At 49.8% G+C, this 27,358-nt stretch overlaps 2 protein-coding genes across 4 annotated transcripts in view; one reads left to right on the top strand and one right to left on the bottom strand.

The window, feature by feature from the left end:
* Positions 1-27,358, top strand: part of ADPRM (ADP-ribose/CDP-alcohol diphosphatase, manganese dependent) — a 293,493-nt gene that overhangs the window by 16,190 nt on the left and 249,945 nt on the right. The gene's annotated exons all lie outside the window — the stretch shown is intronic.
* On the bottom strand, positions 809-9,800 carry TMEM220 (transmembrane protein 220). 2 transcript variants are annotated; one of them, XM_025920322.2, is made up of 6 exons: positions 9,675-9,800; positions 9,171-9,200; positions 6,703-6,763; positions 4,621-4,744; positions 3,255-3,314; positions 809-988 (listed from the first exon to the last, which is right to left on the bottom strand). In XM_025920322.2, exons 1-6 carry the CDS (start codon positions 9,765-9,767, stop codon positions 853-855), a joined length of 504 nt encoding a protein of 167 aa, XP_025776107.2. In that variant the 5' UTR covers positions 9,768-9,800; the 3' UTR covers positions 809-852. The 2 variants fall into 2 exon arrangements, with proteins under 2 accessions (XP_025776107.2, XP_086542166.1); XM_086686040.1 differs by having other exon boundaries at positions 6,551-6,763.

The raw sequence follows: 27,358 nt of genomic DNA on the forward strand, positions 1-27,358 counted from the left end.
ACAGTCCGTGAGTTCGAGCCCCGCGTCGGGCTCTGGGCTGATGGCTCAGAGCCTGGAGCCTGTTTCCGATTCTGTGTCTCCCTCTCTCTCTGCCCCTCGCCCGTTCATGCTCTGTCTCTCTCTGTCCCAAAAATAAATAAACGTTGAAAAAAAAAATTTAAAAAAATATCGATTTTGGTCATACTTCTCATTTACCATGTAGTGAATATTCCGTTTCCTTCTGGTCCCAAATTCCTTTATTCTACCTAATTCTCCTTTCTTTCCAAGATGTGCTCGTTCCTTGGGCATCATTGAGCTCACTGCACTGCACGGGTCCAGTATAATGAGTTCATTTCGGGGGCACAGCCCTCTCTTGAATCTCTGTTTCTATCATTCCACCGAAACCCTGTTTTCTTCTGTTTTAATCCCCTGTAAGCCCCTTATAAGCACTTGGTAATTTTGGAGGCTCTCATATTATCCACTTTAATCCCCTGCAACTGTATTAAGTAAGTAGGAGATCTGGTTTTAATCCTGTTTTACAGATGAAGACATATCCGCCAGGAGGTGTATATATTTGCCCAAGTCATATAGACAGGGGTAAGCTGAGTCAGAATTTGTATTTCTTCACTTTTGTTCTGTGGCCTTTTCTACTCTACGGGGACCCAATCGAATGTCAGACCCCTCTCTTACCAGTTCCATGCAACTGTATGCTGTACCGTAGACATCCTCAGAAAGTTCTTGGCATTTTTTTTTTAATTACCTCTAATATTAGCTGAGATTACCTGAAGTTCCTAGGAAATTGGCTTGTTACAACCATGTTTATAAAAAATTGATTGACAATACTCATTTTAATAATGGGATTCTTGGCTTCAGTTAAAGTACTGTCTTGCAGTGAGTTGGCCAGGAGGACCGCATCTCCTTGTTTATGTATATGTAGACCCAAGAGAGAAATGGGAAGAGAGCGATTACAATGGCAGTAGCCAACTGAATTCTTCCACCAACTGGATTCCTATAAAGACACACAGGAATGATTATCAGTAAAAATCCAATAACATTTATGGATTGCTTTGGAAACAAATATAAAGGTTGAATTTGGTGAACACATTTTTATAGGACTTTTTCTTAATTTTTATTGGAATATAGCTTATTGATTTGTGGGAGTTCTTTTTTTTATTTTTTGCCTTTTATAAAATGTCTATTTATTTTTGAGAGAGAGAGCATGAGGTGTGGAGGGACAGAGAGAGAGACATAGCAGGCTCCAGGCTGAGCTGTCACCACAGAGCCCCAGGTTGGGCTCAAACCCACCAACCGTGAGGTCATGACCTGAGCCGAAGTTGGACGCTTAACCAACTGAGCCACCCAGGCGCCCCAGGAGTTCTTTATTCTTAGTGCACATCTTTGTTGTTTATATATGTTGCAAATAGCTTTACCCACTCCTATAATGATGTCTTTTGAGGAACTGAAGTCACTGATTAATTAGGCAGTGTGACAATTGATCTTTTCCTAATGATTTCTGTATCCTGTTTAAGAAAACTTTTCCTCCCCAAGGTCTTGGGGAGGATTTGGGGTTATCTTCTCTAAAAGGCTGTTTTGTTTCTCACATTAGATCTGTAATCCACCTGGAACGGCTGTTTATGAAAGTCAGGTGGGGAAAGTTCGGCCACATGGGTATTCCGTTGATCCAGCAGGACTTGCTGAGAAGTCTGCCTTTCTTTGCTGCACCTGTACTGCCACGTGGTCAGGAGTCAAGGGTCTACCTGTGCGTGGATGGACCTGTTTCTAGATTTTCATTAGTTTTACCCTTTTCCCAGTACAGGTTTATCCCTCCACTTGTTTAGGTCTTCTTTAATCTCTCCCACAGTGTTTTGTCGATTTATTTGTAGAGCTTTTGCCTATCTCTTTCTAGATTTATTCCTAGGGAGTTGATTTCTCGATGTTCTTATTTATGGTTAACTTTGTTTTCACCATTTTCCGCGACTTGTTGATTTGAGTACATTCACCTAGTGGGCAGAAATCATGCTAATAAACTCACTCTAATAACTTTTCAGGTTCTTTTTGATTTTTTTGTGTACACAATCACGTTACCCACGGATAGCGAACGTTTTTCTTTTCTAGTCGTTGTGCCTCTAATTTTTTTCTTGCCTTATCGGACTGGCTACGATACTAGCTTGAACAGTGTTGAGCGGAAGTGGTAATGGTGGCTAACCTCACCTTTTCCTGATCTCAGAAGGCAAGTTTGCAACCGCTGGCCACTGAGTATCAGGCTTTGGTGTAGATCCCATTGGTCAGCTTTAGTTCCTTTCTACACCTGTTTCCTAAGACGTCTTGTGGACGGATGGTGAATTTTACCAGGTATCCTTTCTGTATAGATTGAGAAGAGAGCTTATTTATTCTTTTAACATGATAGAGAACACTGGTTGGTTTTTGAATGTTAAACCGTGTTCATAGAATGGACCCAAGAGGGTGGTTGGGTGACATATTGCAGGATTTTATTTACTGCTGCTTTATTTAGGATTTTCTAATCTGTGGTCGTGAGTGAGGCTGCTGGGTAATTTCTTTTCTTCTCTCTCTCTTTTTTTTAATGTTCTTGCTAAGTTTTGGTATCAAGGTTATTCTGTCCTCATAACATGAATTGTAAAGTGTTTCATCTTTTTTTGTTCTCTGGGAGTTTGTTAAAGGCTGACATTATTTTTTCCTTAAATATTAGGTAGAATTCTCCAGTTAGGGCATCTGGTCTAGAGTTTCTTTAATAGTTATGGAATTGTCCTGGAGTATTTCTTCTCGTGTCAGTTTTGCTAGTTTATATTTTTGAAGTGATTTGTTCATTTTTTAAAAGTTAATCTATTTTGAGAGAGAGAGAGGGTGCACGAGTGGGGGAGGGGAAAAGAGGGAGAGAGAGAATCCTAAGCAGGCTTCACACTGTCAGCACAGAGCCTGATGCGGGGCTTGATCCCACGAACCATGAAATCATGACCTGAGCCGGTCACGATCTCACGGTCCGTGAGTTCGAGCCCTGCGTCAGGCTCTGGGCTGATGGCTCAGAGCCTGGCGCCTGTTTCCGATTCTGTGTCTCCCTCTCTCTCTGCCCCTCCCCCGTTCATGCTCTGTCTCTCTCTGTCCCAAAAATAAATAAAAACGTTGAAAAAAAAATTAAAAAAAAAAAAAAAAAAAAGAAATCATGACCTGAGCCGAAATTGAGAGTCAGACCCTCCACCGACTGAGACACCTGGGCATCCTCAAGACATCTGATTTTAGCTAACGAGTTGAAAACTTACTTTGATGAACTGTGACATAGGCTCATCCATGCTGTGATAATCACCAGACCAAACAGTTCCCTATAAAACAGCATACATTTCAGATATTTGAAGTAGCTGCAAATGACCTGCGAATCGTCCCTTTCTCTCTGTGACCACCAGCTGCTGCTATTAGATGACCTTCCCCCAAGATACGTAGCATCTACAGAATGTTTTCAAGTCTGGCCATGAGTCATAAGTTACTTCTTTCAGACAATTTAAAGCCTTATATGAACACAGGTTTCGTCTTACGAGGCAGGTGTGAGCTCCATCACTGCTCCTCAGCTTCTAAGTGAACAACAGCACAACACAGAAATCACTTCAGGTCACGGGGAGGATTAGAGTACAAGCAGGGAAACGATCCTAGATCGATCATACAGGCACCAATTTACCACTGTGTTAGAGGGATCAATGTTAGGTAAGATGAACTCAAATCAATAAATAATTAGGCACGTGCAGCAGGAGCATGGGTCACGTCTTAGAGGAGAGGAATGATTTCTAGTATGAGGCAACTAATGATTTTGGGATGGGTAGATGCTTCTAGAAATATGCCTTAAAAGCATCTTTTACATAGAGTAGAAGACAGTCAAAGCTGGCCATGGTACCACTGGAAGCCAGAAGTAACTCCGGAAGTTACTGGAAGTAACTCATGGGCCTGAAGTTGGTGGAGGTGATTCAGCCCAACCTGATTTGCTCTCTGGTTTTCCAGGGATTAAGGCCTATGGCAAAGAAGCACCCTGCCAGGGACGAGTAACTTCTAGGTCTCTAACTCTTGGTGTTAGCATTAGGATGGACAGGAAGGGAAGGGGGCTATGCAACAAGCCAAGGAGTCAAGGGTGGGAGGAAGCAAAGGAAGAGGTGATAAGTTCGGATCAGATGGCCTTGACAAAGGGGGGAGATGACAGGAGACTTAGCAGGGCAAGGCTGACAGACGTTGACTTAAAATACTGACCTCTGAGGTGGCTGCTCACGCTTGTAGGTAAGATTTTGGCCAGAACCACAACTAAATCAGAATGCTGATGGAGTTTTCGCCTTGTTCGACCAGACTCTTAACTGTACGGCTTCCTTGGCTCGTTCATTATAAGGGAGCCGAGGTCAACTGCCTAACCTATGTGCTGACCGCCTCTAGCAGTGATTGCGGGATGTGGTGCACAATGCTGGGTGTGAATCCTGGCTCCATCATTCCTTCAGCTTCTCCAGGCTCCTCTCAAGGAGGTGATACCTTCCCTGCTCCTGATGGTGTGGCTGAGGGAGCTGAGTCATCGTGGTGCAGATCAGGGGTTGCGGAGGACCAGGAGCTTTCTCAGTTCTACCCCACCCCTTCCAAAGAGCAAAAGTCACTGCTCACCTGCCTTCTTCCTCATGTAAGACGTTCTGTTGTGAATGAAGCCAGAGGTGGCCCGCCAAGCTGACAGCCCACACAATACACAGGAATGTGTGTATAGCAGAGATACTCTTCCAAATGATGTTGCCTGAAAATAGATATTCTGACACGGTCAGTCATGGAATCACATCCCAGAGAAACATGACCTCTCTGTATCTGCTCTGCCATAGTCTTTCAGGTAAAGCGTTCAGAAAAGCCTGGGGTGGTGCCTGGCTGGCTCAGTGGGTGGAGCATGTGACTCTTGATCTCAGGGTCCTGAGTTCGAGCCCCACGTTGGGAGTGGAGCTTACTTTAAAAAAAAAAAAAAAAAAAGCTGGGGTTTCTTTAAGTTTTCTTTTGAGGAATGTCATAGAGGTTAAAGCAGTAATAATCAGCTTAAGTGGACATGTGCCCTTTCTATGATGACTACCCTCATTTTCTTTGGGGGGTCTGCCCTTCCCACACCCCCCCGGCCGTGTGTCCCAGACAACTGGACCTTAGCTTGATTATTCAGTGCATTTCATCCCTTTAGCGGTGGTGATTTGGCTCCAGAAGAACAGCTGACAAATCAGGGCCGACAACTCAATTCTGAGACGTCGGTGGAGATATCGGGGAAGCAGATCCTATCTTCTGTTGGACTGAGCGGGCAGGAAGAAGTGAACTTTGACCTGCCGGGCTACCACGAGGGGCCCTGGACTGAAGTCCATCGGCACATGGTGGAACAGAGAGGTGCCGAGAGCTCTGAGCCAGTGCCTGAAGCGAGCACCACCCTGCGTTTCTTTCAATCACGTACCCCAGTACGTCTCCATTCGGGCTCACAGCCCGTTTGAGTTCAGTGTTCTCCTTGCCGGCAACTAATGGAGCCCAAACCACTGCACCTTAAAGATGCGGACAAGAGTTCCCGGCGCCTGTACGAGGAGCGCGTGCATCTAGGGGACACGAGTTTTCCCCATCCAGCTGGGAGCCACTGGTCTTTATTCTAAGGCCCTGAGAACTCTGAGGACTCACTGGCAAAGGAGCTGTTTTCACGACAGTGAAGAATAACCCATCAGGACCAACAGTCCCTGTTAATAAGAAAATGTTAGTAAACACAGTAAAATGTAATTTCTTTTTTGTTATGAGACACGGTTTTATGGTATAAAACTGTCCACCTCAAGGTTCGTTGAGTTTTGGGGGCTGTAAAAGGTGAAGCGACTATGTTTTGCCGCATCGAAGTAGGTAGCTTGTGGGCAACATAGACCTGATATTTTAAGGGAATTTCTTTATATGTATATCCACCTGGCAGATTTTATATATGTATGTGAAATGAAAAAAAAATATACGTATATACATGTGTGTGTATACATATATATTTTTTTTCATTCCAAGGAGCAGTTTATAAAATGTATGATAAAGCCTCTGTGTTACAGCCATCCATTCACTCAGCAAGCATTAAGTACCAAACCGTATTCGTGGCCTTATTTCAGCGGGGCTTGGGCAAAGATGGGCTAGACATGGTCCGACTTTTAAGGGGCGTACAGCCTAGTGGGGGGAAAACATAAAAAAGCATGAAATAAATTGTCGTAGGTACTACGACAGGACAGAGGGAGGCTGGGGGGGTGATACGTATTAATGCAAAACGTAGACATTTGTATGGATGTTATAAACCGTTTCTCTACATAGAGTAGCCGGCCATATATTGATGAAGAGTAAACATATAATAGACACTGGTTGCCACCGACTCTGGAGATACCAGGTTAGCACTTTGTTGCTGATTTTCTATCAGCTTGGTGGCTTTAGAAATCGGCGCGGTGACTGACGCCCTTCTCTCTCACGGGCTAAGCCGCAGAACCACTGTTGCCCACGAGCATAAGCGATCTTGGGTTCCGAGTTGGTAAAAGACGGTCTTGGTATGGCAGGTCCTTGTGACACTTGCCTGCAGATGGTGTGGGTGACCTAGATTAGAATTAGCCCCTCTCATCATCAGAAACGAGAAGACCTGGACAGCCCCGTGTTTCTCCTGGGAGTCTGTCATTATTATAAGAAGTCTGATCTGCTGTATCTCCCTGCAGAATCCAGGGTTCGTACCCGTGACAAGGGGGTTAAGTCCAACAAGCAAGGTCAGCACAGCAGGGATCATGTACACCACCTGTTAGCAAAGAGAGAGAAAATTACGTGTGTAATTTCTGCCCCATGGCATTCGTTCTTAGTGTCTCTCTCCCTTGCCCACCTGCCATTATGAAAGCCAAAAAGGCCAATTTATATTCCCAACCTCTTCAGCTAGGGTGATCATGCTCCCGCCACGAAATGTAGTAAGAAGTCTTGTAGGGGCAAGGCTGATACCCAGAGCATTTAACAACCAATAATGCCCGGATGCTGACCGAGCAGAATGGATCCCAGACCATAAACCAAGTTGGTATGCACACAGTGACTAGCAGCCTGTCTGAAGGGCTTCCTGGGAAACATTTCCTCCCCAATAAAAGGGAAGAAAGCACAGGAGGAAAAATCATTTTGCTCCTGCCTTACTTCTTCCTATTGGGGATGCCCTTGTCTGGGGATGATGTCTGGAGCGGCAGCAGCCATTCTGTGAACATGAGAGAATATATCACCCACACACTGGAGATGGCAGAGAAGTAAGGGAGCCCGGGTCTTTGATCACGTTGTTGGCCGCTAAGCAGCTCCCTCTGGACTTCTTGTTAAGTGAGATACTCTACTCTTATAACCTGATGCTAGGCAGATGTTCTGTTATCTGCTCCTATATGCATCCTGATACAGGAGTCCTCCGTGAACGAGATGAAGTAGGGGACGTGGAAGTGAGTCAGGCGTGAGGTACAAGCCCCCAAGGCCCAGTGACGTAGTACTGGGTCCTGTTTGCATCCATTCATTCTTGCTTTCACTCAGTGGTCAATACAGAAGGACTGCCATAGGAAGGCTCTGTTAGGTTGCCTGAGGAATACCGAGAAGAAGGAGTAAGTGGTCCCTGTTCTCCTGGGAGCTGGCATGTACTGAACCAACTCAAATGTAAAGCAGAATGCGTTAGTGTTAAAGGTTTGAAGGAAGGACGGTTAGAACCTATGGGAAAGAGGGAGAGAGATTTGAGTGACGTAGCATTTGAGATAGACTTTGAAGCTTGAGCACGACATGCAGAAATCCCAGGGGCAAGGCACAGTGAGTGTTACAGGTGGATCGGTCTTCCAAGACCAGGCTGGGAAGGTGGGTTGGAGCCATCCTGCGGTGGGCGTTGAGTGCCAACCTGGGGAGTTGTAACTCAGGGATCTTGGGGAACGAGGGAAGTTTCTGAAGCAGGAAGCGATACGTGGGAAGCGGAAGAGATCAGAGGCAGCTCCAAGAATTGGGAAGCTATTACAGGAGTCCACGTGGGGTGATGGAGGGCTAACCTGGCAAGGAGGGCTGTCTGCGGGGACATGCTGTCTGTCGGTGTTATGTCGTCTAAGCGTGAAGTGAGAGGTGACATACAGACTGTACAGATAAGTGGTCAGACCTACACGGGGCGCTGTTGGATTGCTTTGTTCTTCGTTTTGTTTTCTGAAAGGCTCTCAAAGGTGGTAGTAAGGCACTGAGATGTGGTTTGGAGCAAGGATGACCCGGAGGATGATTCAGCTGTTGATAGAAATGGGTGAGTCAGGAGGAGGAGGGGGCTTTGTAGGGAAAGATGCTGGGCAGGACCTTGGGGTGTTTGAGGAGCTGTTGTGATATACAGGTGGAAAGATCTAGCAGTCTTTTGGAAATTCACCATTAAGCTGGGTGTTGGAGAGTCGCCTGCAGGGAAATAATATTTGGAACTCAGGACATGGCCCCGCGTGCTGAGGAAGAGGCAGTTTGATTTGATGTGAGAGCATGTGAATCTGGACAATAAGCACTATCAGAAGGAGTTCCACTGCACTAAAAAGACTGGCTGGGATTTCACATTACAAATCCAAACACTTTCATTTGTTGCTAATATTCTTCCAAAGCCAAAAGTCATCTTGGCTGGCGATACTGCAGTCTTGCGTATCCGTTTTGAAAGAAACTGGGCAAGATCCAGACATTTCAGGAAACGTGTGGACGATCTCTCCCTCCTCCGAACAGTTCAGCCAGAGCATTGGTTAGATGTATCCTGTAGATTTTATGGGCTCGGATTACTCTTTATAAATATAACTCACTGAATTAGAGGAACCACGGACCCTAAGCCTGCCATTTTCTGGTCAAATGTTTGTTGGAGGGTCTGGGTAGAAACTCACGGGGAATGGTTCAGTTGACCTTGGGAGGTCTACTCTGTGTCTTCAGAAAAGTGACCTCAGTTGGCCCATTTTTATGCAAAGGGAATACTGCCCTAAGGACCCCTGTGTCTGGAAAATTCTGTGTTCTCTTCCCCATACACATTACTACCCTGATCCCTTCCCCTCTGACACTTTAGGAAAAAGAGCTTACAAAGAATTTATTTCTGGGTTTTTCCGCACATGGAGCCGGGAGGGGCGACCAAATGGGTAACAAGCCTGTGTGTTTCGTGCACGGCTCCACGGTTCTTTGGGACGCAGGAAGCAGCTTTTACTCACCATCCACAGTTCTGCATCTGGATCGTTCACCTGGAAAGACAGGACGTGTGGCATTAGCAGGCGCGGCCCGTGCCCCACTCCCGTATCTGGTCTGCTCCTCGATGCGTCCAGTCCTGTTAGGTGCCAGGCGCGGCGCCAGGCGGCGGGGACAGAGTCTAGCGGAGGGCGGGGTCGCAGGGGCTTCTGGCTGAGCGCCACAAGGGGGCCGCACACACTGCGCACACAGTACCGGTGTTGTGGGCGCCCCCGTCTGAGGAATAAGGAAAGCCCTTATCGGGGGTCCCAAGGCAGACCTGAGGGGTACCCGCGCCCCAGACGGTTCTCCCGGGCCCTCAACCGCGCTGGGTCCCCTCTCCGGGACGCGGGCGGGCGATCACGGGAACGCGCCTGGCTTTCCGCTGGGACAGGGGCGGGGGCTCTGGGGCGTGACCCCCGACCCTGCGGCCCCGTCAGTCCACACCGCGTGCCGGGAACCCGCCCGCCGCCGGGAGCCGGGGCGCTGACCTGCACCAAGGCCGCCAGCGCGAAGAAGGCGGCCATGAGCCCGTTGCAGGCCCGCCACAGGCCGGGGGCCCAGCGTCCAGCTGCAGGCGCCATCCGCTCGGGGCCAAGGGTCTGGGCGGGCCGGGGGCGGGGCGCCGGGCTTTAGGGGCGTGGCGTGGCGGGGTTGTGGCGTCCCGGACCTAGGGGCGGGGCGTCGGGGCTTAGGAGCGGGCGTGGTGCGGAGGTGGGGGCGGGGCGTCGGGGACGGAGCCAGGCGTGAAGGCTTAGGGGCGGCGCGGGGCAGGCCGGGGGCGGGGCGTCGGGGCGTGGTGAGGGTGTGGTGTCGGGGCCTAGAGGTGGGGCGTCCCGGACAGAGGCTGGGGGCGGGGCAGTGGGGCGGGGCAGCGGGGCTGGGGCGGGGCTTGCAACCGGGCAGCAGTGGGTGGGCTTCCCCTGAAACCCACTTTGTCCTGCGCCGGTTTCTTTCCCCAAACACCCCCCCCAGGTGTCGAGTGGCCGCTGGCGGCCGCCCGCTGGGTAAGGACGTGGCACTACTTTAGCCTTATTACTCCGCCCTTTAGATTCTCCCGAAGACGTGGCCAGGGAAGGTGCTGTGTCCCCATTTCACAGGTGGGGAAAGGGAGTCTCAGAACGACTGGATGACTTGCCCAAGATGGCACCCGGCTCCGGGGCCCCCACACAGACCAGATTCGGTCACTCGCCGCTGACAAAATCCAAAGGCAGGGCGACCACTGGTGGTGAAACAAGAAAGGAATTTGTTTCAGTGAGGCCAACACCGGCAAGACAGCGGACCAGCGTCTCAAACGCTGTCTCCGGAGTGCCAGAAAAACTTCTAGGCTTACAGAAGGAAAATGTAGGGCGAGGGTCGGTGTGTGCCAGCAGGTGGCAGTGCAGGTCGGGTGGAACCCTGTGTTGGGGTCTCATGCAGGGTCTTGCTGGCTCAGGAAGGTCCTTATGGTTTGAGGGGGTGGTTCGATCCCCATCTGGGGACTCTTTGCCCGCAGGGTCTGTTGCCCGAGTTAAGGGATGAGCTGGAAAGCAGAACTTCATCAGTTAGAACGTTTGAGGTCAAAACGGAGGTAGCTGGAGTCAGTGCTGCTCCTGGGTGGTGGAAGGTCATGTTTGAACCCTGTAGGTCCAACCACCCTGCCTGTTCCCCAAAGCTACCTTCCTCACATTAGAGGAAAAAAGAGAACGCAGAGTGAGAGGCGGAGAGAGAAAGAGGCCTGTGTCTGTGTGCATTTTCTGATTAGTATTTATGCATTTCTTTCCAAAGCTCTAGGAACTTTGAGTGCCCTGTAAGCATTATGGTAATTTCTTAGTGACGACAGTTCTATTAGCATCTTACACAGCTCACAGCTTTTCTGCAGACAGCCTCGTTTATCTTCATGGGCTTTTATTATAAGAGGTATTTACATATTATACATATTTACAATTCTTTCCCACCCCCAAAACCAACACAATTTCCCTGCGCTTTGCTCATGAATTTCTTATGAACTAAAGACACCGAAATATTCGCTGTCCTCCCCTTGCTTGTTTTACAGTCGTTTTTTTTGTTGTTGTTGTTGTGTAATTTACCCTCTGATTAGTCTTCCCCAGGCTCATTTACACATCCATAGGCCTCATCATTTTTGCTGTTCTAAGGCATCTTTATCACTTCAAATCAGGAGCACGTGCTCCTGGCCTTCTTTTAGCTCAATCTCCTAAAATGCTGTAGGAGTTTCTTTAACTCAGTGTCATTCCTGCTGGGTGCCCTGCCCCGTGCTTAGGGCCTGGACCCTGCGGGTGGATTTGCAGTGTGTTCTTGGAGTAGGGAGTCTGTGGGCTGGGACGGGGTGGGGTGGGGGGGACAGACAGGCAAACATAGAAACAATGGCTGCATGTTGGGGATAAAGGCCAGTCAGAGAATGTGGCTTCTTAGTGAGTTCCACTGCCTAATCAGCCCTGGAACCCGAGAGCAAGTCCTGACCACCCTCACTGTTCTATTCCTTATCTGAAAAAAGGGGGCCCCTGAGTGGTTCAGTTGGTTGGGCGTCTGACTTCGGCTCAGGTCATGATCTCACAGATTGTGAGTTCAAGCCCTACATTGGGCTCTCTTGCTGTCAGCACGGAGCCTGGAGCCTGCTTCAGATTCTGTGTCTGCCCCTCCCCAGCTCATGCCCTCTCTCTCTCTCTCCCTCTCTCTCTCTCTCCCTCTGTCAAAAATAAATAAACATTATTTTTTTTTTAATTTTTCTAAAAAAACTAATAAAGGAGAGGGTAGTGTTTTAGGCTGAATTGCACCCCCGGCCAAGTTCATATATCAAAGTCCTAACACCCAGTACTTCAGAATGTGGCCATGTTTGAAGAGTCGACCGAGAACAGGCAGAACTGAAATAAAATGAAAGCATTTATTTGGGGGTCCCAGAATTGCATTTTGGGGGGGGCACAGATTCGGGTAGCAGCCCAAATTGTGTCCCATGAGGAACACAAGTCAGGTTTCTGAAGACAGAAGGGAATGTTTGTGTATGTTGTTCACAAATAATTTTGATTGGTGTTAGCGGCAGAAAGCCAGTGGTGGCTGGACGTCGTTGGTCACCAAGGATGCCACCAAGCAGAAGTCCATTCCTGTGGCAACTACAGGTGTTCGTGCAGAGTCCCTGGAACATTTGTGGTTTGGCCCAGTTCAGAAGTTCTACCCAATGAGGATGTACTCGAGGACCACCTCCCTAATAGTCCCCTGGCTCCCTTGTAAAACTGCTTGACGTGAGCGACTCCATTTCATTTCACCTTTCACAGGAGATAGGATCTGAAAAGAGGTAATTAAGTTAAAATGAGATCACTAGGGTGGGCCCTGATCCAATAGGACTGGTGTCCTTGTCTTTTTTAATCTTTACGTATTTATTTAGAGAGAGAGAGCAGGGGAGGGGCAGAGAGAGAGGGAAAGAGAGAATCCCAAGCAGGCTCCATGCTGCCAGCACAGAGCCCCACACGGGGCTCCATCTCGCCAACCACAAGATCATGACCTGAGCCAAAATCGAGACGGATGCTCAACCGACTGAGCCACCCAGGCGCCCCCATGACTGGTGTCCTTCTAAGAAGAGGAGATGGGGACACACAAACACAACACACACAGAGGGAAGATCACGTGAAGACACAGCGAAGAAAGACGACAGCCATCTAGGAGCCAAAGAGGGAGGCCTTGGAAGAAACCAGCCCTGTCTGCACCTTCACCTTGGACTTCCGGCCTCCAGAATCCTAGAAAACGGATGTCTGTTGTTGAAGCCCCACAATTCTGGGCTACGTTGTTAACGGAAGCCCCGGCAAACTCATACTGGGAGTGATTATACTACCTGCCGACCAAACAGGAGTATATGGCAAAGGAGAGACTAGTGTGGAAAGTGCCTTGTAAACTATGGTGTGCCGTAAAGCCACCGTGGAGTTTTATAACTTTCGCTATTGTCTGGGACCTTCAAGGTCACTGTGTAGACATCTGTTGTTTTCACCTGTGCAGGGCTCATTCCCCTCTTTCTAGGGTCAGCACCCCAGTTATTTGGGGAGGGACCCACCTCCCTCCCCTGGGGCATGTATTATACTCAGAGGGCCGACCATGCTGCCCCTTTTCCAGAAATAGGGAGGTGACCCCAGGCTGCCACTCGGCGTAACCCATCCTCCTGACCGCACCGACTGGGTCCGGGATGGTACATGATCCCAACTGGCCAGTTTCGGTCCTGGGAGCTGTGCTGGACTGGGGTTGCCAGATAAAATACAGGGTGCTTAGTGACATTTGACTTTCACATCGACAAGGAATCATTCTTTTAGTATGAGTATGTCCCAAATCCTTGCAAAGTCTGGTAACCCAGACTGCTTTGCTTCCTTTTTTTTTTTTTTTTTTTTTTTTTTTTTTTTTTTTTTTTTTTTTTGCTGACTGTGTTGAGCTGACCACATGTATGCCAAAGCTTCCAGCAGAAAGCCTTCCTGAGAGTGAAATCATGTAGAGGAATCCGAGGTCAGAGACAAAGAAGGCAGGTTCCAGAGGACATCACTTGAGGCTCTAGAACCAGCCACGTTCAACGCTGGGGGCTGCTGCGCCCCCCCTTCAGTTTTGTGAGCCAACAGAGTCCCCTCTTTCTATGTACGCCTGTGCGAGTTGGGCTTTTGTCACCCATGACCGCAGAACGATGGCTTGTAAAACCATGAATCAGTACTTAGGCCTATGCTTGAAATCCTGTGTTTTGCAAAGACAGGGAAGAGGAGGCTTAGCCTGAAAAGTCATGAGAAATAAGTTTTTTTCTCAAAGTATATTTATTTGTTTTGAGAGAGAAAGACAGCATGAGTGGGGGAGGGCCAGAGAGCAATGGAGAGAGAGAGAGAATCCCAAGCAAGTTCCGTGCTATCAGCGCAGAGCCCAGCTCGGGGCTCAGTCTCGTGAACCATGAGGTCATGACCTGAGCCAGAATCAAAAGTTGGACGCTCAACTGGCCGAGCCACCCAGGCGCCCCGAGAAATAAGTTTGAAAGAATCCAGTATCCCAGAGAGGTCTGCCTGAGGAGTCACTTCGTCTCCCTTTCTAACTGCAGCGTTACAGTACGGTCGAGATGATGCCATGTGGGTGGGGGCAGGGGCCTGTCACGGTGGCTTCTGCAGAAGGGGCGGCTCGACAGGCCTCCATTCTGCCGGGCTGTCCCCCAGCTGCCAGACCCGTGACAGCATCAGGAAAGCAGCGGGAGCCACCGGTGCCTGGGCAGCACGCGGATACCTGTCCCCAGAAGACTTGGAAACAGAGGTGCTCGCTTGTGCTCTGCAAGTGGGATTATAAATTCAGTAACTTGAATTTTTTGACGGAGCAGAGACCGGCAGACTCAACACGGACAGACGTAGCCGGCCTCCCGGGGCCACGGGATTGACGGGCAGCTGATGAGGCCTTGAGCGTGTCTAAAAAAGAGTGTCAGCAGAGGGGGCTTGGTGGCCGTGAAAACCCAGAGTCATGTCCATCCAGTGGGCCAGGGTAGGCCCAGCTCACACCAGCTCAGGCCGGAGAGGGGCTTTCCTCCGCCGGCCGGGGACACTCAAGGCTCCCCGTCAAACGTCCTCGCGCAGGCTGATGTGGACCGAGAGGCGCCTCACAAGCTCCGTTCCTCTCTGTGCTGTGATTCTAGAGTTCTGGAGAGTGTGGCCTCACACCCACCTCGCCTGCAGAGCGGAAACCGAGCTGACCTGCTGGCCCCAGCCATGTCGCCCGCTTCTGAGTGCAGCTGAGGGGGCACCGTTCTCTCTTACAGACTCACTTACCTTGTACCCATCCCCATTACCTGTCCTGTCATCAGCCACTCAGGGGTGGGGTGGAGCAGGAGAGACAGGGTCCGCGGCAGGGTCATCGTCGCTGAGTGTCCTGAACGCGGGTGTTGGTGATGCCCGCTGGATGCCGTGTTTGGGGACAGAGATGACGGGGCTGAGAATCCTGCCTGTGCCAGATCCTGTCCCATCCACCTTTCTCCATCCACCGCACTGGATCTCCACCCTTCTGTCCAGTTTGCTGATTCTCTCTGTGTGAGGGAAGCATTGCTGTTGGCAGGGGTTGGGGCGGGGAGGTGGGGTCGGAAAAGGACAATGGAGGGATTCCTCCCCCAGCTCTAAAGACTGCACCTAAGGTCTCTGAAATCAGACGTGTACCTCACCGTGGCAAGGATTGATTTGCTTTTGCAAAACCCACCTGGTCTCCATAAGGGACTGGGTTTCTGATGAGGGAGCGTGGGGCAAGCTGAGGGCAGAGGACAGGCTAACAGCACACCCTCCCTCCAGGCGGGATCTGTGTGATATTCCTGGGACATGCCTGCCTACCCGAGAACAAAGGAACGGGGTTTAAGTGCTGGCCGTGGCGACGTGGGAAACTAAGGCAAATGAAAAATTCATTTCCCTTATTGCCTACCGCCCACTGACAAGTCCTTGAAACGGGCAGAGTGACCGTCCTCCAGGAGCTCAGCTGCCTCGATGATGACACTTTGCTGGGGGCAAAGAGAGAACCTTAGCTTAATATTATCCCAACCTTGAGGATTCTGCAAGTCAATTTCCTTTCTCTCAGCTTCCCCAAGATATATGCTGGCAATCGTACTCTAAGCTTATGGCCCCCAGATATGCATCTGAAGGTCTCATGACTGGGGTTTTATTAGATGGTAATAAATGGTGTTTCCTTGGCAACAGCTAGCCCCTCAAGGTCCTGGAAACCTTGCTTCCAAAATTCCTTAGAGACTTATGCTTTCCCTGCCCCCCTCCCAACCTGAGGGTATGTAACCAGTCTCTCCTCACAACCCCAGGGCAGCTCTTCCTGCCCACGGGTCCTGTTCCTGGGCTTTAATAAAATCACCGTTTTGCACCAAAGACATCTTTTTCAAGAGTTTTTTCTTGGCCATCGGCTCTGGACCACCCCACCATCACCCCAAAACTTCGTTATTTCTACTACCGGCAAGACTCAGACCACGTTATGAAAGCCTTAAAGCCCACCCATACTGATTGACAGTGAAAGTCACCTGCCTCGAATAATGTTCCTCAAAATTCCGGATGTTCCCCTTATACCCACGGAGGGAGAATGTGGACAGTTCGACGTAGCGTCGACGTATATTTCTATCCATCGCTCGGCTCCCTAGCAGCGTACTGATTTCACACATTCACTAAATATTTATTCAGGCCCTCCTCTGCATCAGGCGCCATGCTGGTAACCGAGGACGTGACTGTGAACAGAAGCGCCGGGTCCTTGCCTCTTGGCGTTTGCAGACTGAGCGATAATCACAGCAACAGGCCGGTGATCACAGCAGGGAGGGGCGGGCAAGTAGGACTGCAGTAGGGATGTGTGAAACAGGGGAATCGGACTTTTTCCAAAGGCTTCTAGAAACTTCCTGGAGAGGGCACTGAGAGATGAAGGGTGAGTGCAGATGAGGGAGGTATGGGGCAGGGCTTCATGCCCCTGACCTCGGGGCAGGCCACAAGGCCCCGAACTGGGAAGCGAAGGCTGGGGCCCCGGTGTGAGTGGAGAAAGGTGCAGGTCAAGGAGCTTGGTTTTATCCCAAGTACAATGGAGAGCTGAGCTGGGGGTGGCGAGGAGGGAGGTGTGGGTGGGCCAAGGCTGAGAGAGCCCAGAGGAGGCGCAGGGACTGGCCAGCAGGTGCTTGAGGCAGAGCAGCCCACACGTGATGCTGGCTGGGACTGGGAGGGAGGGCAGTGGCCGCGGGGAGAAAAGCCCACTCGAGCAACACTGAGGACAGAAAGCCAACGGGGAATAGCACACGAGAGTCCACTCTCCGCGTGATGGCCCGATTCAGTGTTTGGGTCTGTGTGCTTGAGGCCTGGCTATGGCAGGCCGGTGAGCTCCGGGAGGACTCCGTGAGACCTCTTGACACCTGCCCACGATGGGATCCCTCCCATGGCCTTGGCTCTGTTCAGATTCCCTGGTGGGTCATTCGTTGTCTGGTAGTAGCTCACCTGGCCTCAGTTGGACTTCCCTCGTCCTCTGGTGGGAACCAGGGGTCCTTTCTCCTGCTTCTCCTTACACTCGGCTTTTATTGCTTTCCTAGCGCATCTTGGTTTTTCCCTTGTGCTGATTGATCTGTGTGAGTGTGCTGTTCCTGTTCCTGGACTATCTCACGAACGGTCACTTATTTCCATTTCTCTCGTGGGGGTACCTGGCATACTTGGATACAGGGCCTGCTTGCTTGCCTCTCAGCCGTTCTCAGTACCAGAAAGAGTTACTACCCCTACCCTTGACTTTTGGAGCCTCATTCCGTGAAGGTGGGAATAGTACTTGGAGGTGGGAAAGGTGAAGTGACTTTGGAACCCTCTTCTCTCTGATCCCCACCTGAGTCAGGAGCAGGCTGTTAGGACGGTGGGTGTCCACAAGGTGGCGGACTCCTGCTACCAGTGGAGTCCAAGAGGCTCGGTGGCTCTGTAGTGGGGGGGGGGGGGGTGTGGGAAGAAGGGAGGGAGGACAAGGCAGGGCTGGCTGTTTCCGTTGGCTCCCCCTGCCTGCTTGCAGTGTAGACTCTCTGGGTGGTTGCGGAGTCGGGATCGGGGGAAGAGGTACAGACAGAACTTTGTACCAGGAAATACTGGTGTCCAAATGGGAGCCTTGCAAGGGAAGAGCTGAGCTTTGCCTGTGTCCTAGTGCAAACTGCTTACCGCCCGCCCCGCCCCCGCCCCGCCCCGCCGAGATTCCAGGGAAAGTAAGATAGATATGTTTAAGAGGAACAATGGCCTCTAATGTTAGAGCACTCCAAAAGTAAATAATAATGATAATAGCAATCAGCTGTTGAGTATTTACTGTGAACCGGGCTGCTGCCTTTTGATGTCCTTGACACCCTAAAGTGACCGCGAAGTCTGGATTTCTAGATCTAAACTCACACTCTTGCTCCCATCCTACAAGACCTGGCCCTCCCAGCTCTCCCTCCGTCCCAGATGGCACCACCACCCTATTACTCTTTGGAGTAGCTGCCTAGGAGTGACTTGGCTGGTTACCACAAAGCTGGGGACTTAAAACAACAGAAATTCATTCTTCCACCGCTCCGGAGACCCGAAGTCCAGCCAGGGGTCAGCAGGAACGGGCTCCCCGCTGAAGGCTCTGGGGAGACTCCTTTCTGGTCTCTTTCAGCTTTTGGTGGCTCCTTGTGGTCACGTGACTCCAGTCTCCCTCTGTCCCTTCACAACGCCTTCTCTGGTCCTTGTCTTCATTCTTTTGTCTCTTATAAGGAGACGGATGGACAGGATCGTTGGCACTTAGGGCCCCCCTGGGTAATCCAGGTTGATCTCACCCGCAGATCCTCAACTCAATTATATCTGCAAAGACCCCTTTCTCTAAAACAGGTCCCATTCACCAATTCCCAATAGGTTAGGACGCAGATAGACATTTTCAGGGGCCACCATTCAGTGCACAAATGCCACTGTGGAAACCTAGGTGTTACCCTGAACACCTCTTCCTCCTCCCTCCCTCTGAAGTCCGCCACCGATTCCGGAGGACTTTTCTGCTCCATGACCCTTTGTCTTCGTTGCCAACACCCAGTCCAAGCCATCGACGTTTCTTCCCTAACCTCCTCACTGGTTTCCCTGCGTCCACCATGTTGTGGACTGAACCGTGGTCCCGCTCCCCAATTCGTATATTCAAGCTCTATCCCCCAGTGTTGGTGGCTTTGGGAGATGGAGACTTTCACGAGATAAAGTTAGATGAGGTCCCAAGGGTGGGGCCCTAATACGATAGAACTGCCGCCCTTACAGGAAGAGATACCAGAGAGATCTCTCTCCACGCGGGGACGGTGGAAAGCCACGTGAGGACCCAGTGAAAAGCTGGCCGTGCGCAAGCCGGGAAGAGAGACCGCTCCAGAATGTCCCCCTGATGGCACCCTGGCCTCAGACTTCCCATCTACAGAACTAGGAGAAAATAAATGTCCGTGGACACAGCCACCCAGCCTGTGCTGTTTTGTTCCAGGGGCCCAAGCAAACTCACGCACCGCGTATACGCTCCCTCCCACCCAATCTCTCCATTGCAGCCGGCGACCCTAGGGAGACGCAAATCTCAAACCTCTGCTTAAAGTCAGGCCTCCTTCCCTCCCTCCCTTCCTTGCACAAATTGGTGCAGGCACTGTGCTGAGCACTAGGGAGCTGGCGCTGAGCAAAGCAGCCAAGGCCGCCTGATGGTCCTGTGTGAAGCATACGCCCGCCCTAGCGGCCTGTGGCTCTGAGGCTTGAACACGGTTCGAGAAACCCAGTCTGGCCAGCCTCTGCCCTTGTTCTCTGCTCCTCTGCCCTCCCCTCCACTTCTCGTAGACACCTGCGCCCCTCTCTTGCACAGCCTTCTCCGGTTCTTCCGGCATGGCTTCTCCACCCCTCCGGGGAGCTGTGGAGCTCTGTGGCTCCTTCTGCCCGGAAGGCTTCCCGTTTGCTTACTTAACTCTGGCTCCTCTGTCTGCTCTCGGCAGCTCTGTTACAGGCTCTCAGCAGCTGCCCGTCTCCCCTCGCAGCACTGATCACAATGGCAATTAAATAATTAACGGTGAGGTGTGGTGTTGGTCTACACCACCAGTCTGAAAGCCCCATAAAGGCGGTGCCTGCTGTTGTCTCCTGATGCTTTCCCAGTGCTTAGCAAAGTCAGAACCTGGCAGGCACTTGTTACTTATTGTTACATGAACCAGCAAAGGAATGAAGTCGTAACTCTAATCCTGAGAAGCATCTCACATGCTTGAGATATTTTTGCTCCCAGTGTTCAGCTGGGAAAAGGAAGGCGCGGTAAGGCCAGGTGACTGGCACGGGGTCACCCAGTTAGTAACAGTTGGACCTGAAATAGGAACCCACAGCTTCTCCGACTGCAAAGACGGGGCTCCTCAGAGCCGTGACTCAGACCCAGTTTGCTAACTTAAATGATGAGAGAATTCTTAACAGAAAAGCAGAAGCGTCCCAAATAGAAATTCATTAAGGAATAATTTCTTTTATCAAAATAATTATTGCAGGGAACAGGAGAATGAATAAACAGTCTGTGATATATTCATATGATGGAATGCTACTAGCACAAACAAGAAATGAACTAAAAAATGCTATTGCATTAGTGAATTGCAAAAACATTGTACTGAGCCAAAGAACCAGGCGGACAAGAGCACACGCTTGGAGAATTCCATTTAAGTGAAATTCTAGAATAGGCAAAATCGTCTATGGTGAAAAACACCAGGTCAGCGGTTGCCTGTGGGGTGAGAGTGGGAGAGGGCAGGAGGGAACTTTCTGGGGTGGTGACAATTTTCTGTATCTCAGTAGAAGTTTCAGTTACCCGGGCGTGTATGTATTTGTTCAAACTGCATACCAAGCTTGGGATTTGTTAATTTCTCTGTTTGCAAACTTTATCTCAAAAAAGGAAACCCTTAAGCAAATGTTAAATTCTAGTTAATGATATACACGCCAAAGGGTGGAGGGTACTAACGTCTGCATCTTGAAAACTCATCAAAAATAAGATGGGTTGGGGCACCTGGGTGGCTCAGTCAGTTGAGTGTGTGACTTCCGCTCAGGTCATGATCTCGCTGTCCCTGAGTTCGAGCCCCGCGTCAGGCTCTGTGCTGACAGCTCGGAGCCTGGAGCCTGCTTCGGATTCTGTGTCTCCCTCTCTCTCTGCCCCTCCCCGGCTAGTGCTCTGTCTCTTTCTCTCTCTCTCTCTGTCAAAAATAAATAAACATTAAAAAAAAATTTAAAAACCTCCAATTCTTGATTTTGGCTCAGGTCATGATCTCTCGGTTGTGGGATGGAGCCCTGTCCTGTGCTGGGCTCTGTGCTGAGTGTGGAGCCTGCTTTGGACTCTCTCTCTCTCTCTCTCTCTCTCTCTCTCTCTCTCTCTCTCTCTCCTTCTGCCCCTCTTCCCCACTTTTGCTCTCTCTCTTTCTAAAAATAAGAAAGAGAAAGAAATGGATTCCTATTTTTAAAAAAAGGAATAAAAGCAATGAAAATGAAACCCCAGGCTTCTGTTTCAAACTGGATCAAGCTACTTTCTAGGAGCACCTCATGCTGACACTGTCCTCTTGGCGGTAAATCCAAGACCGCCCTCTCAGGGGCTGCAGGGGGTGAGGAGCCTGGATGGCCCCGACGAGGCAGCTCTGATGCCAGATGCATCCGCCTCCCCATCCTCTCCCCACCACTGACCGGTTACGTGGCCCTGGGTGCATCACCAGACCCCTCCCGGCCTCAGCTTCCTTATCTGTAAAATGGAGCAGGTAAGGTCTAGCTGGCCGCTCGCATACTGGGATTACCGATGATGACCTTATCGAGGTCAGCTACCACCTCCATGCATATCCATCCCTCCTGTCGGTTCCAAGGTGGGGTCTCCTTGTCCTGTTGCCCCGTTCACTAGCAGCTTTTGACCTTGCTGATCAGGCCTCCTCCTTGAAATGCTCTCTTCCCTCAGCCACAGAGCCCAGCCTCCCTGGCTTCTCACAGCCTCCTTTGCTGGATCTCTGTCATCTTTCCAACACGTGGTCCAGGGCTCAGTCTTTAGCCTTCTTCGCCCCTGGCCCTACACCCAGCCCTACGTGTGATTTCATTTTAATCTGTTCAGGTCTTTTTTTTTTTTTTTTTTTTTTTAATTGAGGTAAACTTGATATATAGCATTATGTTAGTTCTGTATGTATGCCATAATAATTCAATATTTGTATACACTACTAAGTGATCACGCTAAATCTAGTAACAAACTGTCACCTTACAACTGACCCCCTTTGCCCTTTCCGCCCACCTCCCGCCTCCCTACCCTTCTGATACCCACCAGTCTGTTCTCTGTATCTATGAGTTTTGCTTTGTCTGTTCCTTTTTGTTTTTCAGATTCTACATATAAGTGAAATCATACAGTATCTGTCCTTCTCTGTCTGACGTATTTCACTTAGCGTAAGACCCTTGAAAGGACTCTATTCAACACCCTCCCCTCCACCATGTTCACAAGTAAAACTCACACGTGTCTGCGCTTGGCCCTAACTCTGTTTTTCCAAGGTCACGGTGCGTCACATTCTCAGAAAGTGGACCCCGACTGCAAAACGTATTCTTCTCTAGCCTGACCACACCTGTGTCCCAGACAGGCGCCACACAGAGCCCCTTCAAAACCTGTCCACCCATGTTGTTCTAAATGGCAAGATTTTCTCCTTGTTCATGGCTGAGTAGTATTCCATTGTACATAGGTACACATCTTCTTTTGCAACCATCCATCAGTGGACACTTTGGATGTTTCCACATCTCAGTTCTTATGGGTAATGCTGCAGCGAACGTGGTGGGGGGGAGCAGACATCTTTTTGTTTTTTATTTTATTTTATTTTTAATTTTTTAATATTTATTTATGACACAGAGAGAGACAGACAGAGGGTGAGCAGGGGAGGGGCAGAGAGAGGGAGACGCAGAATCCGAAGCAGGCTCCAGACTCTGAGCTGTCAGCACAGAGCCCAACGCGGGGCTCAAACCCATGAATTGTGAGATCATGACCTGAGCCGAGGTTGGACACCTAACCAACTGAGCCACCCAGACACCCCACTACTTTTTAAACCTTCATTCTGTCTTTATAAGTGGTTTATACCTTTAATGTATGTTCACCTTTACCAGTGAGATTTTTTACTTTCATGTTTTCTTGTTATTAGTTACGTGTTTTCTTTTCTGCTTGAAAAAAGTCTCTTTAACATTTCTTATAAGGCCGGTGTGGTGGAGATGAACTCCTTTAGCTTTTGCTTGTCTGAAAAACTCTTTATCTCTCCTTCAATTCTGAATGATAGCCTTGCTGGTTAGAATATTCTTGGTTAGAAGTTTTGTTTTCTTCCCTTTCAGAATTTTGAATATATCATGCCACTCCCTTCTGACCTGCAAAGTTTCTACTGAAAAGTCAGCTATTACGAGTTTTATGGTGATCCCTTTGTATGTAACAAGTTGTTTTTCTCTTGCTGCTTTCAAAGTTCTCTATCTTTCATTTTTGACATTTTAATTATAATGTGTTTTGGTGTGGACCTCTTTGAATTCATCTTATTTGTAACTCTCTTTGCTTCCTGGACCTGGATGTCTGTTTCCTTCCCCAGGTTAGGGAAGTTTTCAGCCATTATTTCTTAAAGTAACTTTTCTGCCCCTTTCTCTCTCTTCTCCTCCTGGGACCCCTATGATGTAAATGTTATTCTGCTTGATGGTGTCCCATCACTCTCTCCAGCTCTCTTTACTTTTAAAAATTCTTTTTCTTTTTGCTGCTCTGTTTGGGTGAGTTCCACTGCCCTGTCTTCCAGGTTGCTGATCTGTTCTTCTGCTTCATCTAGTCTGCTTTTGAACCCCTCTAGTGTATTTTTCACTTCAGTTATTGTATTTCTTAGCTTTGTGACTTCTCTTTGGTACTTTCTTGTATTCCCTACCTCTTTGTTGTGCTCTCACTGTGTTCATCTGTCTTGCTGAGTGCAGTGAGAATATTTATGACTGTTATTTTGAACTGTTAAAAAATTTTTTTTTAATGTTTTATTATTTTTGAGAGAGATAGAGACAGAGTGTGAAAGGGTAAGGGCAGAGAGAGAGGGAGACACAGAATCCAAAGCAGGCTCCAGGCTCTGAGCTGTCAGCACAGAGCCTGACGCGGGGCTCAAACTCACGGACCGCGAGATCATGACCTGAGCCGAAGTCGGACGCTTAACCGACTGAGCCACCTAGGCACCCCAGTTATTTTGAACTCTTTATCATACATTTTACTTACCTCTGTTTTATTAAGATTTTTTTTCCCCCTGAGATTTTGTCTTTTTCTTTTGCTTGGAACATATTCCTTTGTTTTCTCGTTTTGCTTGGCTCCCTCTCTTTCTGTGAATTGGCGCACACACAGCTTCCTTTCCCAATCTTGAAGGAGTGGCCCTGTGTAGAAGAGGACCCTTATCGGGGCGCCTGGGTGGCGCAGTCGGTTAAGCGTCCGACTTCAGCCAGGTCACGATCTCGCGGTCCGTGAGTTCGAGCCCCGCGTCGGGCTCTGGGCTGATGGCTCAGAGCCTGGAGCCGGTTTCCGATTCTGTGTCTCCCTCTCTCTCTGCCCCTCCCCCGTTCATGCTCTGTCTCTCTCTGTCCCAAAAATAAATAAACGTTTGAAAAAAAAAAAATTTAAAAAAAAAAAGAAGAGGACCCTTATCTTTCAAACTTGCCCTAGCTCTTGGTTGTCCCTCGCGCTCGTTAAGGTCAAAGTAGCCTGACTTACCCTTGACAGGTTCCAGTTGTTGAGCGTGTGCCAAGTGTGTTCCAGATGGAGTGATCTCGGCACCTAGTTCCAGGCTGATTGGAAGCCAGGTTCTTAGGCAGCAGCTTTTAACATACGTACATACGTACAGTCCTATGGAACTGCAGTTGTAGACCCTGTTGACCTCTGGACCAGGAGATCTGGAGGTGTTCCCTGGATGACAGGTGAAAGAATCAGGGCTTCGGACAAGTATATAAGCTCGCTTCTGGGAGGTACCTTCAAGCTGTGGCCACGCCAAGAGAGATTGTGAAGATGATGTCTTTCCGCCCGCATTCCCTGAGAGTATCTTTGTAGCCACTAAAGGTGTGGCGCACCTAAAGCCTATCCCTTAGCCTCAAGTTCCAGGACACGTAAATGGGCCTTTTTCACAGGCAGAATGGGTGTGTGTTTCAGGCTCTGTCTGTGCGCTGAGTGCCCGGGTATGCTCTGAACTGTCCTTCTGATTGTTGCAGTCCCATGGGGCCCAGGAACACAGGCGCCTCTGGCCACCAGAGACGGGCGATCAGGAGGTGTTTCCTGAGTGCATGCTTTCCCACCAGCTTTAGCAAGGCTGCTGGAGAGTGTCGAGGGCGGGGCGTGTGTCCACAGCTTTATTTGATGCAACCCGTGAGTGCTGGGACAGTGCCTGCTCTTGGCTTCGGTGGCTTGGGAAAGAGCCCTGGGGGCAGGGCACACCCATGGTCAAGCCAAATTCTTGATTCCTCCCCACCAGCTCCGCCTTCAAGTCTTCCTCTCCCAGGTGCTCAAGCCAAAACCCTTGGAATCATCTTTGACTTCTTTTCCTCTTCCATAGTTAATCCAGCAACAAACCTGTCACTTCCACTTTGGAAATCTATTCACAGCGGGGCCACTCCTGTCCACCCTGAGGGTTAGCGCTAAAGCCGTCACCTGGACTGTTGCCTTTGCTGCCTCGGTGGCATCTGGGCTTCCCCCATCTTTCCTCCTCAATTCTATTTTCCCCACAGTAGCCAGAACTGTTCTATAGGGAAAAAAAAAAAAAAAAAATCAAGACCCTCCTCAGCTCAACACTCTCTAGTGGTGCCAGAAGAAAGTTCTATGTCTGTGTCCTTCCTACAAGGCCTATGACCTCTCTGAGCTCATGCCCCGCCTCTCTCCCCTTTGCTCATTCTACACCATACCTACTGGGTTCCCCGCTTCCCTCCCACATACCACGCACACGGTCCCGTTTCCTGATGGCATTTCTTCCACACGGATTGTTCTCTCTCTGTGGCTTGATCTCTCCCTTCCTTTAGGTTACCATCAGGGGACACCCTATCCTAAAGAGTGTACTCCTCTGTCTGAAATAGTACCCTTCTTCACTTTCTACCCATTTAGCCTGCTTTATTTTTCTCCTAAGCGCTTCTCATAGCTTTATATTGTGTATTTAGTTGTGCATTTTTTAATTCTCTTCCCACTTGAACGTGAGCCCTTTGAGAGGATAGACTGTCTATATTTTACCCACCATTGTATCCCCAGGACCCCCAAACAGAGCCTGGCACACAGCAGGCTTGGCAGTAAAAGTTTCATAGGTTGGATGAACCAGTGAGCAAACACATGGCTCAGTGCTGGCCTAGAAAATGCTCCCGCAACCTGACTTCCGTTGCCGTAATTATGGGCCTTTATGGACAAATAGGACAGAATTAAGGGGCGAAGACCTGCTTCTGGTCCCAAAGTTGAGACCTGAGTGGAAAAAACCCCTTTATCCCTTGGGCGGTTTCGTCGTGGGCGTGAGTCAGAAGTTGTTTTGCAGAGCTGGAGGCTGGAGTGTCACATGCCCGCAGACATTACTGCCCCTTCCTGCTGAATAGTTTTGTCCTCCTGCCCACGCCCCTTCCTCACTTGGCTCCCTGTTTCCACCTGGGGAGCATTTTTTTGAAATGACCCTGACACGCCGTCGCTCAGTGCCTATGCCCCAGGGCACAGGGCTTTCCACGGGCTGCAGGAGAGCACCACTATGCATTTCAGCAGAGTCTGTTAAAAGGCATCCAGCACAAGTCTGCTGGGCGTGCTCTGGAATTAGCTCAGCTTGGATGGCGGCCGTTCTTATCTCTGCAGACAAATAGAGACGGCCCTGCCTGCCACCTGCGGGAAGTGGCGCTTTTGATCTCTGTGGGGAAACCTGCCTTATAGCTCTTAAAAATTGAATTGTGTTCTGTGTAAGTGTGTTTTTAAGACCTCATAGGCTACGGAAAGAAGCAGGATTCACTTATCAGAAAGGAGATTTGAAGTTACTACAATCAAACAATTCTTGAGTGATTTCTTGGTTGATGGCGCAGTACTCGTGTGTTAGATAAAGTCCAAATACCTGATAGAAAGCAGCCAGACCAAGAGGGGAGGTTGAGAAACACAGGCATACAGGGGGGCTGGGTGGGGAGATGGAGGGGGGTGGGGAGGGAGAGGGAGAGTGGGAGAGGGAGGGGAGGGAGTGAGGGAGAGAGGTAACCCTTCACATTTGGGGAAGAGTAATCCCAAGAGTTCGAGCTGATGACTGGCGTGGGAAGTACATAGCTTCTGTGCCTAGTTGGTGAGCTGGCAGCTAGGGGCAGAGTAAATCTTGCTCCCTCCTTCCTTGATTTTTCGTCCTTTGCGTCCAGCCTATCTGGGAAGAACATAATTGGCTAGAGAGGCTTTGGCAGCAGCCCGACCCAGCTACCAAGCAGCAGCCTGGGATGGACAAAAAGTTGGGTCCCCTCACGAGTGACCGGTGTTTCCCCTGAAATCTCAGAGGCGACATGACTTGTCTACAGAGTGCGTGGAGGGCAGAGTCCCTCTGGAAGCCTATCTCCCACATGCCCTAGCTTCCCTCCCCCTGCCCACAAACAGACACACTTGAGATTTTTCAAACCGCACTCCCTGTGGGGAAGGAGAGGAGGGGCGATTCTCCAGGGACCACTGTCCGGGGTGGGGGGCACGGAAGGGGATCAGGTGGCTGGGACTCCAGGTGCATCACCCCCCGCCCCATCTCCAA

Source organism: Puma concolor, chromosome E1 (assembly GCF_028749965.1).
Source record: "Puma concolor isolate L17-30 chromosome E1, mPumCon1.1.hap2, whole genome shotgun sequence".
Taxonomy (NCBI): domain Eukaryota; kingdom Metazoa; phylum Chordata; class Mammalia; order Carnivora; family Felidae; genus Puma; species Puma concolor.